Below are 16336 nucleotides of genomic sequence, written 5' to 3' on the forward strand. Positions count from 1 at the left end.
TATTACTTTTGAATATGGATATTTTTCTAACAAAAAACACATTCATTTGCTACAGAAGGCCTTTGTTTAGCTTTCTATTAAACTTCTCATGAACTGATGGAGTGCAACACTCGTTGAGTGGCATCAAACAGCTTGAAAGATCAAAGACATTTTTTTTAAATAACTCCAACTGAATTCGTCTGAAAGAAGAAAGCCATATAAACCTAGGATGACTTCAGGGTGAGTAATTTATGGATTATTTTTCATTTTTGGCTGAAATAACCCTTTAATTGATTTAATTAATTATTTGTAATTTTTATAAATTCAAAATATATTTTTATAAAAATAATAAATAATAATCAGTAATTAAAAAAAATCAATCTATATTATTTTTATGTGTTAACTGTAATTTTTATATAAAATTATTTTGTGTGTATTTATATATGTATATATATATATATATATATATATATATATGAAAGTGAAAGTGACGTGACATACAGCTAGGTATGGTGACCCATACTCAGAATTAGTGCTCTGCATTTAACACGTCCAAAGTGCACACACACACAGCAGTGAACACACACCCACTGTGAACACACATCCGGAGCAGTGGGCAGCCATTTATGCTGCAGCGCCCGGGGAGCAGTTGGGGGCTCGGTGCCTTGCTCAAGGGCACCTCAGTCGTGGTATTGCCAGCCTGAGACTCGAACCCACAACCTTAGGGTTAGGAGTCAAACTCTCTAACCATTAGGCAACGACTTCCCCACACATATATATATATATATATATATATATATATATATATATATATATATATATATAATGTTATAAATTGCATTCATTTAATTTATAAAAAATATACTAATATTAAATTATGATTTTAGTTTTTTTATTTTAATAACATTATAAATTAATGGGAGGTTCAAAATGTGTGTGTGTGCACATACTTAAGCTTTAACCTGTCTGTGCTTCCTCTATGGTGAAAATAGGTCAGAGCCCAGGCTACCAGACCACTGCAGCTGGTGCTTTACAGTTTACACACACACACACACACACACACAAACTCATCTGTAATATCCATGGATTTTAGAAGCTGTTGACTTCATGGAAACATAATCTTCCCTATGATGTTTTCCCAGTTTTTACATAGATTGCAGTGAAAGGCAAATGTTAATGTTATCATGTTAAAACATGAAAAACTGCTATTATTGGGATTAAATGCAGATTATAATTAAGTAATAATTTGTTAAATTATTCGTTATTATTCATAATTATTGAATATTTGATTAATGCAGTTGTTTATGCATGATAGCTCCCTGATATGTACACATGTATCTTACAACACGAGAAACCCTTAAATTTAACATTCATTCCTTGTTTATTGTAAAACAATCATTTTAACCTATTGTTAACCAAGCAGAATTGTTGTTTTTGTTAGTTAAGTATTTAATAATGCATTAATTCTTGTTTATTAGCTATCTCACCGCTAGCAAATTTTAACCCTTTCATGCACCACTGTAAACATACAATAATGATCTACAGTACCTCTCACTTTTTTGACAGCGAGCATATAATTCCTTCAGCGTTTCTTAAAGTTGAAAGCAGAATATGTACTCATAAATTGATTTAAACTCATCTTAACATTTTTGACTTTATTTATGAATGCATATGTGCCCCTGCTACTTCGTCATAGTAGAGGAAGTGGTTGTGATGTCATATCCGGCTCTCGGAAGCCACAAAATACAGACTTCTTTATGCAGCTCAAACCTATTAAGGAAGAGTTTTGCAGAAACAAGTTTTTTTTATTTCCGGGCAACGCCATCTTGTCAGTTGCCTCGTTACCAAGAATCTTTTGGTGAGTTTTTTCTTTCATCCTTTTCAGATGCACTTGTTCTGTCTGCTGTATGTTGGTTGCAATCAATTGGTAGATGCAGAAATGAAACTCTAAGCTAAATTTGCACAATGCACACAGCCTGGGTGGGTTATATTAAGCTTGATGTTGTTGAATATAGACCAGCTTTTGTGGTTGCTTCCATGCTCCAAAATGCACAATTAGGCCTCAGGATGAGAAACTTACATTTAAACTTTTGTGTTAGATAATAAAATTATATGAAAGTCAGAGTCTTTTTATTTCTCTAAGAAATGCATTGCACTTGAATGCCTATCTGTTTCCCTGTTGCTGCTTTTGAGTGAATGAGGTTACATGAGCTACGTAAATAACACCTCCACCCATAGACTATATCAGTATTCATCAACAGTTACCATCTGCTTCTCCCTTGTCAGCTGCTGCTGATGTGCACAAACCACACAGCAAAATAAAGTTCGACAGTTGCAATATTTAAATACAAAGTTTTTTAACAGTTATTATTATGCCCAAACTTTGTTCTCTGTACTACCTCAAATAGACACCAGAAATATAAGCACTTGCTATGCAAAAAATCTATGGATTCCTGTTTCCACCTTAATAAAAAGCTAATAGAATTTATATTTCACTATTGTAACATTTTTTTTCACAAATATGACTTTATTTGACACACTTGTGACTTTATATCTAACTATTGTGACTTTATTTCAATGTAACAACTTTGTTTCTACTTATAAAATTTTTTGTTTTTCACATTTGCAACTTTATTTCTCGTAACTGTGGTTCTATTTCCCACTATTGTGACTGCTTCTCATAATTGCAAAGTTATATCATGCTATTGCAACCTCATATCTCTCACTTGTGACTATTTCTTTTACGACATTTGCAACTTTATTGCAAATTTATATCTTGCAGTTGTGACTTTGTTACCATGCTTATGTAAGGGAAACAGGTCAATTTAGCTCAAAGGGAATCATTTAAGATTTTAAAGGGAATTTGAACAGAATCACTGTTTCACGGCTGATCACTGAGACGCCCTGCGATTCACTGAACGAACCGTTTAACATCAAATCTGCGCTGGATATTAATATCCAAACTATAGTGAAAACACTATCAATTAGCACAGTAACAAGATCGGCAGTTTAAGACATTAACTTGTAAGCACAAAACACAAGATACTTCTCTTTTCAATATGAATAAGGCTTTATTAGATAAATCTAAGACATGTAAACTAATCTAACACATAAACGCACGCACTCACACATTCACACAAGTTGCAGGAAGATCGAAAGTTAGGGAAAGATGAGTTTAAGAGAATGGAAATGTGGAATCCCAAGTTTACAGCAATATGTTAAATTGCATAGACATGAACAACCATCAATCACTTAATTAACCCTCGCATTGAGTTCCTCAATGAGGTTAAAATTATATTAGACACACCAGCACAAATGTCTGAAGGTACATTGCCTGTGTAAAGGTGTCCCTTTGTTGTCGCTGATTGGCTGGAAGTTCAGTAGTCGTTGAAGTGACGTCTTGGGAAGCCCGTGGTTGGGCGTTGGCTGAAGATGCAGAGTTGTGTGTAACTGGTTGAAGTTGAACTCAACGTTACAAAACTTACTCAGAACACGAAACTCTCAAATGGAAAAGAAAAGAAATAAAGTTTGGGGAGACTAGGTGGTGTTCCTTCTCATCGTGGCTAAGTAGCAGCAGGCGTGCAGGCTGAAGCACGCTGGAACCGCGCTCAAAGAACAATGATGACAAACAGCATGGCTAAAAGCTAAAGCTAAGAAGCAAAGCTAAAAGCTAAAAGCAGGAATGACTGATAGCAAAAGCAGAGCTAAATCTAAAAGCAGGCATGACTAGTAGCAGAAGCAAAGCTAACAACTAAAAGCAGACATGACTAATAGCAGAAGCATAGCTAGAGACTAAAAGCAAGATTTTATGGTGTCCTAAGTATTTAAACTGGCCTGTTGGCCACACCTCAAATGTTGTCTTGACCAATCAGATATTGTCTTGGCTCGGGGGTATCATAAATCATATGTTGTCTTACCAAGCATGTGGTCCGAATTTTCCCGCTCTTGCAGGGCCTAATTTTGGACATGATTCCTATAACAAGAATATGATACATTTGACAAATAACTGATTGTCAGGACTGTTTCAAGCAAGCAGATTCGATTACATAGATACTAGACATGAATATGTATCCTTAAGCTATCCCATAGTTATTAAAAGACATACACAATAAGTGATTATAACATGATAGTCAAATGTGTGGGTTACATATAAATGAATATGGGGTTAAGCGATGGACTGATATTCATTTAGAAGTCATTTTGGAGTTAATTTTGGTCCATATATATGTACAAAAGACTTTGTCATTATCTGACAAAGATTTCTGTGGAGACCAGAGGTTCAAAGGCCCCCGACCTTAGGAATTTCAGTCTGGTTCTGCTGGGTGGGGGAAGTGTTTAACTCTCATGGGTTTACATGTGATGTCCGACGTTGCATCTCACTTACGAACAACAAATTTGACAATCTCTTCTGCGAATTAAAATTGTCAAATATTGTTCTAGTGGTGTTAATGTTGAAAGCTGTTCTGTGAAAACATTGGTTGGTTGGTTATCTTGCTTGGGACTTGTGGCACAGAATGTTTTATGACTTCCTGTTGCCTTACTGAGGAATTCGGCTCGTGTTTCAGCCACAGCCCTGATCGACTCTTTAATTTGTCTGGTTCGAGTCATTTCTGCTACACTTACTTCATTTCTCATTTGCGACTATCTCAATTGTGCAACTTTATTTCTTGCGATTGCGATTTTGTTTCACACACTTGTGACTTTCTATCTCATTAGTGACTTTATTTCACAGTGTTGCTTTGTTTCCCTCTATTACAATTTTTATTTCTCTCTTTTGCAGTGTTATTTCTCTATAATCGTGATTTTATTTCCCAAGTTTATTTCATGCTATTGCACCTTTCTATCCTGCAGTTGTGACTTTGTTACCATTCTGACTCTATTTTTAATTTGTGACTTTCTCAGTGTTTCAAATTTATTTCATGCATTTGCGATTTTTTTTTCTCTCGCAGTTGTGACTATTTCTCACAGTTCATCCAATTGCAATTGTTTTACACTTTTGAAACTTTGTATCTCACAAATGTGACCTTATACTGGACCTCAAAATCAATATTTTTGTGATCAGTTCATAGTTTGCAACTTTACATTATCTCTCGCATTTGACAAAAAGTATAAAGCTTATGTTATCTATTCTCACAATAACCCTGTTTATTTTTTTACTCTGAGGCAGAAATGGGCTTCCATAGAGATCAGATGAAATCAGATAATTTAAACATTACAGTGCTCTTCTTAAAGTTCCTTGATGAAATGCCACATACACATGATTTTCATTATATAACAAACTTATCATGATTGATTGTTTATTGATGTCTACTGTGATGAGATTCAACATCTACACCTTTACGTGCTTTAGATATGATAGTTTGTTTTGAAAATGTTTTATCAGAATTGTTATAGTTATAAGTCCTTGTGTTATAAGGGCATGTTCCAGATAACTGGTAATATTGTTGTACAACACTTTGCATGAGATAACTCTTCACTACACCTTAAGTGATGTTACATAACCAGCTAGGGTTATCATAAAGTTACACCTTTATTAAATCCTTTATTTGACATGCTTTGGTCTCTTTCCACAGGCTTGCATTAGTTTGATGGTTTAATTTTTATGCCCAATAGCCTTCTGATGAATCTATCTTTATGAAACAGCAGTTATGTTAATTATCTTCAGCAGGTCTGGAGCTGTCTGCCTCAAGTCGTGACAAAACACGCTCTGTTCCACTCTAACTTTGCTAAAAGAGGAATACAACTCTAGGCAATGCATTTTTTTTTTACCTCTATGGTCTGTACATGTCATCAGCTTTAAAATGATTTATTGCTTCCCACCAGCCTCCTTCTTTGTTTCATTGTGTTATGGGGGTCATAGAGCATTCCAGTTCTCTCAGTGTGTGTTTTTATTTTACGCATTTCATTAGCTGGTATAGAGGAAGATTAAAAACATGTCTACTTTTATACACACCACATGTTGAATGGATTGAATACTTTAGTGTCTATAAAAAATACAGTACTGATATATTCAGGGTAGACTTGCTGCAACTAACTGCAACTATTTTGCTTACGTTATATATAGACTATTTTTAATGCCATAGAGGCAGTTGAATAAAGTATACATTCTCATAATTTACACTAATTTTGGTTTCATATTATTATGACGTCATGGATTATGTCTCAAATGGACCAGGTGATGTCTTGCAGACACTTAAATGTCTATATAATATAGGTACTTTATTCTGCAAAAGGTTCTTTATTGTAGAAAACAATTCTACTGATTTTTAAAATGGTCTTTACACTAAGAAAAAACTATTTACTTGCAAAAACCCTTTTTAAACTATTATTTTTAAGGGTGTTCATAATACCCAGTGTGTCTATACCATCAAAGAGTTCATTTTATGAGCACTAGTTTTTTGACTGGATGTCCTGGTTATCTTTATAGCCTCAGTCATATGAAGCCGTTGAGCCGGTGGACCTGGATGAGTTCCTGATGTCACAGCTGCGCAGTGGAGATGCCGAGCTCATGCAGGAGCTGGGGGAGTTCCCAGACGACGACCTGGAGGTGGAGCTGGTGGAGAGGGAATGCAGGACCCTCCGCCCCTCTGTCCCAGAGCAAGGGTAGGTGCTGGATGCTCCCTGTTGGGGTTGAGAAGGTCAACTAGACAGATATCTTTGTGCTGTGTTTGTGTTGTGATTGTAATGCTGTGTGGGTAGGCAGTTTACTATATTGAGTGAAAATTGACCAATGTCTTTAATTTAGCTTTTAATAAAAGGTGGGATTTGTGGATCTCTAAAGAACAGAACCAGTATACTTATGTTAATTCAACAGGAAGGAGGGTTGACACGTCAGTTTGTATTGTTTGCATAAATTATTCATTTTCAATCTCAAGTGAGACATGCAAAACCACGTACAACAGAGGTGAAAATTAGTTTGAAATAATTTAGGTGCAAAAATATAATGGCAGTTATAATGGTGTTTATATATTATTGGCGTCATTAGTAGTGTCAATTTATTTATTTAATTTTTTATTTAAAAATATATTAATTTATAAAATAAATAAATACATTTATATTTATAAAATAAATAAATATATTTATATTTATAAAATGAATAAATAAATATATATTTATATTTATAAAATGAATAAATTAATATTTAATTTATTATGATCATTTTATAAATAAATACATTATTGTTTTGTAATATAATAATTGGAAGTATTATACAAATAAAATGAAAATATACTTTGTGTTCGAAGTGTGTGTCTGTAAAGCTTTGAGTGTTGTTATGATGTGTGTGTGTTTGTGTGTCTCCAGAGTGGAGCTGGATCCTCACGTGAGGGATTGTGTTCAGAGTTACACGCAGCCCTGGCTGGTCGTTAGCAGAAGGTAAATTCCCAGACTTCATTCATTTCCTGTCCCTCGTCAGGGCTGAATTTCAAATACTGCAGCTTAAATATATTAAAAAAAAAACATAACTCAGAGAAATGACACCAGACACACAGATACTATAATGCTGTTGTGTTTCTCATTTACAGATCGCAGGGTTATGGATGGATTGCGTACTCCGATAGGACAGAATCTAACAGAGTCTTACAGAGACAGACGTTTGAGTCTGACGTTGAGCCTGACAAACAAGAGCAAGTAGTAAGCATAGTTTATAAAACCTTTCCTCTTTTATACAGATGCCATTTCACAACAACAAAGCAGCTACTGTAAATGGGATTTTTGTTTACATTGTTATTAGTGTCACTCAAGGACGCCACCCAACCCTACAGACACTTATATTCCTCTTTTTTGTTTGTAATTATTATTATCATTATATTTAAGCCTCTGAAGTGTGTCACCACACACTCCATTATGTCTGCTCATTCCTTGCCATAAGACACAAACAAAACATATTAATTTCCTCTTAAAAAGAAGAAAACAGTTAAAAAGAATAAGAAAAATAGGCAGAATCTTTCTCCTTTGTATTTTTCTTTTCTTTTTGTCCTTATGACCACCATCTTGGCTCCAACCCACCCCTTTTTGTCAGAGTCCAGGGACATAATGAGGCATGAATATTCATTCTGTCCTGACTACTTCCGTCCCATTGCAGCTTTGCCAAGATTTAATTATCCAAACCACAAAGATTTGTTTCACTCCATGTATTTTTCATGAGTTGAGATTGAGAGTCTGCAGGAACACCAAGATCCTCCCTTAGTTTTGGCTCCCTTAAAGGGCCTCCACATTCACTGCAGGGGTTATTAGCAATCCAGAGGAGTACTAAATGTCCCGCTAGCCAGCTCTGTTCTGTGACGTGTGTCTTTAAGCAAGTAGATTAAGAATACAAATGGTATGGGAAGGTCTATCCCACAGGCTAGATGCAATGTATCATGGGATCCCTACATGATGCCCACTATCAGAGCCAGTGCATATGGTTCTTATATTTAGCGATTAACAGAAATCTCGCCTAGGGTTTTGAGAATTCATCCATCTCAAAGGCTTATGGTCATCTTGGAAAAAGGCATTAGTCTCAGAACTGTAAGAGCTCCCCTGCTCTATTTCACATGTAGTTATGTGGCAAGTTATGTGAAGTCAGTGAAGTTAAGCAGGCATTGCCAGTTCAGTCAGATCTCAAGGCATAGTAAGATGAAAGTAAAATGAAAAACAAAACTACATTAAAGGTGCAATAGGAGATCTTGGAAAATGCTAACATTAGCCTGATAGCACTGAAAGCGAATGTCCCCCGGGACGCATTTATGCTCACTTGACTATGTTTTGCTATTGCAGCGGATTTTAATATTCATATAGATAATGCAGAAATCAAAACTACAAAAGAAATTATAACTGTAATAACTGTTGCTCCTTATTTTTATTATTAATTATAAATGTAATTATTTATTTTGTTTTATTTTATTTCATTCGACTTTTTCAAAATTGATGAATGAGTATTTTATTTTTATTTTTAACAATGAATTACTAAATTATTTCTGTTATAAAAAGCCCTCTTTTGGGCTCCTGTGCGGTTCTAAGGCTCCAGTTTAAAACCCATGGTACAGTATCTAGATGTCTTGTGTATGTAATATGTGGTGTAATATGTTCTCTCCCGTGCCTCAGGAAAAGTCGCCGTCCCTGCCAGCACTTTGTGATGATACAACTCGGACCACCCTCACAAGCTCAGACTTTAACTTACGGGCCCTGCAGCCGGACCGTCGTGTGGAGAGCCTCTTGCGCTTCAGCAGCCCGGAGGAGATGGATCGTTTCAACCAGGAGGCCAGAAATAGCAACCGCTACGGCGAGCTCTTCGGCCTCTACCCACCTGTTGATGAGGTGCAGCTTTGTCTTACTTGCTTTATACTGTTAATCAGTGTTCTTTACTAAATATTCTTGAGTGATTCATTTTTGTGAACACAAGGATTCAATTAGAACTTAAATACTGTCTTCAATCTGCCCTTGACTGTGTACAGGAGGATGCAGTAGCAATTCGGCCCATTCCTGACTGTCCCAAGGAGCACCTTGGGCAGAGGATACTAGTGAGATGCCAGAGCATCAAGTAATACTTCCTTACCATCCACTATTATTGGTTATTTTCTCTTGAATTGTTGGTCTGATATATGATTTTATTTCTTATTTTGGTCCTCATAACATACAGGATGTACCCTAAATATGTGGTTTTATCAGGGTTATATTTGGTTTTGAAATAATGTTTGTCCTTCTACAGATTTGAAATTGAAATTGAGCCCTTCTTTGCAACCATGGCCCTCTATGACCTGAAAGAGAAGAAGAAGGTCAGTTTCTGATGCTTATCTTAAAAGCTATGAAAAAATCTCAAATATGTGGAATAGTTTTTGTATTTTGACCCTTCTGCTTTAACCCATTTGCTTAAGCTGGGGAGACATAATTAATAAATATTCTTCTTGTAAGTCCTCTCACATTCCTCCACTTCAGTCTGAACAGAGCTAGAGAGACTAATGAGAGACTTTTTCATTATCCACACATAGCCATAAACATTGCTTTGTCAGGTTAAATCAACATCTTAATTTGCGTGTGTAGACATTTAAAGCAGCAATTTAATTTCAAAGAAGTAGAAATGGGTTTGAACCGTTTAGACCAAGGTCTATAAAACCAGTAAACATGAACCACAGCTTGTCTTTACCACAAATTTAAGAACTTCTTGGACTGACAGTCATGGATCTCAAGGAATCAGTGAGTTTTAATGCAAGCTGTGTGTATTTCCATATTAAATAGACAGACAGCAGATATATTTAGGAGGAATATCCTGAAGTATTACATTAATCCTCTTTAGCTTTAGCTTTTACTGAAGAAGGTTAATGCAAGAGACACACCAGATGATTCATGATAAATAGGGACTTTTTGCCGCATGTTTTTTTCCTTCTATGGCTTGGTGAAGAGAGTGTTTGGATAGGAAGAATTATCCATTTCACAATGTTAAGAGAGAAAAACATAATTTCTGATATGCCCAAGTAAGCCTTGAAGATGGGTTCTGTCAGATTGAGTGAGATTCAGTGGTAATTTGGGGGCAAACTGTGCTAATGTTGCTCTTTGTGAGGTGTCTTTCTGTTATGATTGATTCACTCGGACTGAAATTTGAGGAAGTGTTTTTGTTCTTTATGCACCACAATTTCCCTTCTGTTTATTTAGAAATATGGTAAAACCCTTAGCAGGCTGGTTGTTTCATGCTATCCATGCCAATCATGGTATTTTTTGTTTCCTTCAGATTTCAGAGAACTTCCATCTTGACATGAACTCAGATCAGTTGAAGGGTTTCCTGCGGCCTCACACTCCCCACACTGACCCCTCCACTTTGGCCAGATCTGCAGTTTTCTCAATCTCCTACCCTTCTCCAGATATCTATCTGGTCGTTAAGGTAGTGTTGATTAATAGTGACTGTATACCTAAAAATGATTTAAATACATAACTTTTTTTTTTTTTTACTTGAAATGACTATATATTATAAACAATTGATAAACCTATATATAGGTCAGGAGGATTAAACTCTCAGGTATTTGACCATTTTGAGTCTTTTTCAATTAATAAAAAGTTTTGGTACCTTAGAATATAATTTTCACCACAGTATATTCAAGCCAAGTCACCTTTATTTATATAGCGCTTTAAACAAAACAGATTGTGTCAAAGCATCTGAACAACATTCATTAGGAAAGCACAAGAATAATGCACAATGACAGTTAAATGCAGTTCATCATTAAATTCAGTGATGTCATCGTCCAGCTCAGTTCAGTTTAAATAGTAGCTTTGCAATCATTTGCCGTTAAGTCAATGATATCACTGTAAATGAAGTGTCCCCAACTAAGCAAGCCAGAGGCGGCAGCGGCAAGGATAGGGACCAGTTCTCACTATTAACTTGTTGCTTATTGGCATGGCTATTATTAACATACTGGCTGTTTAGTAGTACTTATAAAGCACATATTATGCATGACTATATCATTATTCCCTAATCCTACCCAATACATAAACTTTACAACTACCTTAATAATAATTAAAAGGCAGCAAACTATGAGTTTACTGAAAAAAAAGTTAAAGTTAAAGGTTTGTTAATAGCGACAATTGGACCTTAACATAAAGTGTGACCAAGTTTTCTTTATTTTCAGTGAAGTTTGCATAAATTTCAAACATTTTATGTTCACCATAATTGAAAACTTTAGGGTCGGTATAACTTGTTTTATGCTTTTGTAAAAAGTCTTTTATGCTCTCCATTTTTCTTTCCTGTAAAACCATAATATTGTAAAATATTATTACAATTTAAAATAACTGTTTTATTTGTTTCTTGATTTATTCCTGTTACTGCTTCATTTTCAGTGGCCATTACTCCAGTCTTCAGTGTCACAAGATCTGTCAGAAATCATTCTAATGTGTTGCTTTGGTGCTCTTTTCTTATTATTATCAATGTTGAGGTGCTTAATATTTTTGTGTAATTAATATTAAAAACAACATTCTGACACTAATGTTAATAGTAATTATTCCCCATGATAGTGGAGATTATAATGGAGATGATGATGAATGTTGAGTAGCAATAGTGTTATTAATAGTGTGTTTGTGTTGAACGTGTGTAGATTGAGAAGGTTCTACAGCAGGGAGAGATCGGGGATTGTGCGGAACCATACATGTTACTGAAGGAGAGTGACACTACTAAGGTAAACGCTGAATACTTCTCTATCTCTCAAGTTGTTTAAATACACAACATGGCCAAACGTATGTTGACAGCCCTGCTCATTATTAGATTTTGGCATGGGTTATGACAGTTACCCTGTATACAAAGTACAGTCCATAAAGAAATCATTCACAGAGTCTGGTGGGGAAGAGCCCCTGCAAAACCCTGCAACTTTGTGCCAATGTCTAGTGGAAAGCTTTGCCAGAAGAGTAGATTCATTATTTTGAATTCAAACAATAAGTTGGTTATCCTCCACACACTCTCTAATGAGAAATACTGTAATTCATGAAACCACTTTCTTTTTTCTTTTTTTCTCTATACATCAGAACAGAGACAAGCTGGAGAAGTTGAGGAATCAGGCGGAGGGGTTTTGTCAAAGACTGGGCCGCTACAGGATGCCTTTCGCCTTTGCCACGGTCAACATCATGAGTGCCATCAACTCCACACTGGAGAGAGAAACAAGTGACACAGACAGCATCAATGGTGAAATACTGAACAGATGAACATCATTGGTCTGTTGCTCTGCACTCACTCTCTAAAAAATTGCTAAATCCATAATTGTGTTCAATTTTGATTATGGCACAGGCAGGAGTAGTTTGGAAAAGAAGGGATTGCCCAGACGTAACTCTGAAAGATTCAGCATGATGGAGGACAACTATATCCTGTCTGGCTTCAAACCAGCTTTTACCACGTGCACATTAATCAAGCAGGTATCATATTTATAACAAATAGAATATTCAAGAAAAAATGTAGATGGGACTTTGTTGTTTATGTACAGAGGTTCATTCAGAGTATTGGGGTCAGTAAGATTTTGTAATGTTTTAATAAATGTAAAAAGTAATATTGTAAAATATCTTACAAGTTAATCATTACAATTCAATTTAATGTAATATATTTTAACATGTATTTATTCCTATGATGGCAAAGCTTAATTTTTAGCAACCATAACTCCAGTCTTCAATGTCACATGATCATTCAGAAATCATTCTAGTATGCTGATTTGATGCTCAAGAAACATTTATTAGATTTTTTTTTTCAGAACAGTGCTTTCCTGTGCTAAAAAAAATCCAAACTCATTGAATTAGCTCTGTGAAAAAATAAGTTGTTGAAATTATTAGAATTTTAGTTGGTCAGCTTGAGTACATCATTCCACTCTTCACATTCTTCAGATTAATTGGTGCCTGCGTTCTTCAGCTAGCTCTAACATCACACTACATTCTGGAAATATTCTTCCATTTGACACTTGGGTTCATTTTTGAATTGAGCTAAATATTTACTGTGTGTGCTGGCAGGAAGGAGAGCGTCTGAGTGACGAGGATCTGTTCAAGTTCCTGGCGGACATCAAGAGGTCGTCCGGTCAGCGGCGTGTTAAGATCATACCTGGTGAGGAGATTTTCTAACTTGTGCCTTTTTATAGTCCAGTTTATCCACGGTAAAAACTCATATGTGTAGGACTTAACAGTTAGTGAAACATGTATTTTCAAGGATCAAACTTTGGCATGTGACTCAGCTTGCGCCGTTTATTTATGTGTTGTTTGAAAGGTTTTCTGAGACTGGAAGTGTCTCCAGTGCCAGAGACAGTTCCCGGGTGTCTGTCCCCAGAACTGATTCCAGTGAAGCCAGTTTCTGAGAAAACTCCACGGGCGGTTAAAGAAGTGCTGGAGTTCCCTTCTAGTGAAGTCTATGTGCCTCACTGTATATATCGGTAATCCCACTCTATCTCTCACACACACACATGTTGGTTTTTATGGTTTAAGGGGACTCTCCATAGGTGTAATGACATTTATACTGTACAAACATTATTTTCCCTACACCAACTCGTTTTTAGATTTAAAGATTAGATTAGATTTAGATTTAGATGCTCTCACACCACACCTTGTATTTCTCACGCTGAGAAGTAGGGGATAACTTGTGCCGCTTTATATACAATTTATAGACGAGGGAATATCAGAACTCAGAATGTTGTTGTTTCCGCGTAAATAAGGTGATCTCACTGTAGAGAGTTTTCTCCATGGTGGGTTTGAACAAAACTAAAACTAGGAATAGTTTGAATCTGGATGGGACGCTATTATCTATCATGAAGGTGCTTTATATGGGAGCCCTCTACCCCTGTCACCAGGCATCAAAATGTGCATCCAACTCTCACAACAGAAAAAAAAACATAAGCTGAAATGTGTACTCTCTCTCTCTCTCTCTCTCTCTCTCATGCTAACACACACACACACACTGTTCAGTTGACTAGTATGTGGCTGAATTTCTTTTTATTTTTGGTACATTTGTATTTTTGAAATGCATAAATCTATTCAGTCTTTTATCAGATTTACCAGTTGTTATAATTTCTATTTGAGCTGGTCAATTATGAGCTGTAGGTCAAATTGAACCGCTAGCAAAAACTTGAGAGCAAATAATTGAGTGGCTCCTCCCCTTTTAGTGGCTCCTCCTGTTTGTGTGCCCCCTCCCCTAACAGATGGGGGCAGTTGTGGCCTAATGGATAGAGAGTCAGACTTGTAACCCAAAGGTTGTGGGTTCGAGTCTCGGGTCCGGCAAGCATTGTCGAATGTACAGTGTTCTCTCCACTCTCAGTACCACAGCTGAGGTGAGACGCCGAACCCCCAACTGATCCCCAGGCACCGCTACTCTGCCTGCCCACTGCTCTGGGAGTGTGTTCACAGTGTGTGTGTTCGTTCACTACTCACTGCTGTGTCTGTGCACTTGGATGGGTTAAATGCATTGAATGCAGAGCACAAATTTAAAGTATGGGACACCACATGTTACATCCTTTCCTTTCATTCTGAATGATTTATAAGCCTTTTAGAATTATGGGGACACCGAAAGTGTCTTCATAAATCACCTTTATGTTGTAATCCATGTCATGCCATGTCATTATACACATTTGTGTCCTTATAAACCACATACGGGGGGGGGGATATTTATTTGACCCCTGCTGATTTTGTAAGTTTGCCCAGTTACAAAGAAATAAAGGGTCTGTTATTTTTATGGTAGGTTAAGAGACAGAAGGCCAACCAAAAAATCCAAAAAATAAAGGTTAGAAATTGATTTGCATTTCAGTGAGTGAAATAAGTATTTGATCCCCAAGCAAAACATGACATGACATAGTACTTGGTGCAGAAACCCTTGTTGGCAAGCACTGAGGTAAGACATTTTTTGGAGTTGGTCACCAGGTTTGCACACATCTCAGGAGGGATTTTGATCCACTCGTCTTTACAGATTCTCTCTAAATCCTTAAGGTTTCTTGGCTGTCGTTTGGGAACTCCCTCTACTGATTTTCTACAGGATTGAGGTCTGGAGACTGGCTAGGCCACTGCTTGTTGTTTTGGGTCATTGTAATCCTTGAAGACTTATCCATGACCCATCTTCAGTGTTCTGGCTGAGGGAAGGAGGTTCTTGTCCAAGATTTTACAGTACATGGCCCCGTCCACTTGCCCCTCAATGTGGTGAAGTCATCCTCTACTTTAGCAGAAAAACTGCCCCAAAGCATAATGTTCCACCTCCGTGCTTGACTGTAGGGATGGTGTTCTTAGGGTCATTGTCAGGATTTCTCTCTCTCTCCAAACACGGCGAGTCGAGTTAACGCCAAAGAGCTTAATTTTGGTCTCATCTGACCACAGCACTTTCTCTCTTTCGCAACATCATCCTAACCCCATGAGACGAGTTCTTGCACGTAGCTCCAGACCAAAGCCTATTGATGGTTGTTTTGTATTTCTTCCATTTCCGAATAATCGCGCCAACAGTTCTCAACAAGCTTCTTGCTGATGGTCTTGTAGCCCATTCCAGCCTTGTGCAGATCTACAATCTTTTCTCTGACATCCTTTGACAGCTCTTTGGTCTTGCCCATGGTGGAGGAGAGGTTGGAATGGAAGATACAGATTGTTTGGACAGATGTTTTATACACCTAACACAAGAGGAGTAACTTCTTAAAGTGGCAGGACTAATCTGAGTTCCACATGGGCACATAACCAATCTGTGGGAGCCAGAATTCTTACTGGTTGGTAGGGGATCAAATACTTAAGTCACTCACTGAAATGTAAATCAGTTTCTAATTCTAACTTTTATATAATCTGTTTCTTCTGATTTATTTATTTTATTTTTTGGTTGATATTCTGTCTCTATCTGTTAAGGTAAACCTACCACAAATATACAGACCCTTAATTTCTTTGTAAGTGGGCAAACTTAAAAAAT

At 36.5% G+C, this 16336-nt stretch overlaps 1 protein-coding gene across 1 annotated transcript in view; it reads left to right on the forward strand.

Moving 5' to 3' along the window:
• Positions 1 to 16336, forward strand: part of LOC132097650 (dedicator of cytokinesis protein 8-like) — a 44998-nt gene that overhangs the window by 8831 nt on the left and 19831 nt on the right. The window contains exons 3-14 of the mRNA XM_059503506.1: positions 6407 to 6582; positions 7282 to 7353; positions 7503 to 7611; positions 9064 to 9276; positions 9414 to 9499; positions 9668 to 9734; positions 10685 to 10834; positions 12039 to 12119; positions 12463 to 12619; positions 12722 to 12846; positions 13429 to 13519; positions 13679 to 13841. Of these exons, the coding sequence (XP_059359489.1) occupies positions 6407 to 6582; positions 7282 to 7353; positions 7503 to 7611; positions 9064 to 9276; positions 9414 to 9499; positions 9668 to 9734; positions 10685 to 10834; positions 12039 to 12119; positions 12463 to 12619; positions 12722 to 12846; positions 13429 to 13519; positions 13679 to 13841 (1490 nt within the window). The remainder of the gene's footprint in view (positions 1 to 6406; positions 6583 to 7281; positions 7354 to 7502; positions 7612 to 9063; positions 9277 to 9413; positions 9500 to 9667; positions 9735 to 10684; positions 10835 to 12038; positions 12120 to 12462; positions 12620 to 12721; positions 12847 to 13428; positions 13520 to 13678; positions 13842 to 16336) is intronic.

This window comes from Carassius carassius, chromosome 21, assembly GCF_963082965.1.
Source record: "Carassius carassius chromosome 21, fCarCar2.1, whole genome shotgun sequence".
In the NCBI taxonomy this organism is placed as follows: Eukaryota; Metazoa; Chordata; class Actinopteri; order Cypriniformes; family Cyprinidae; genus Carassius; species Carassius carassius.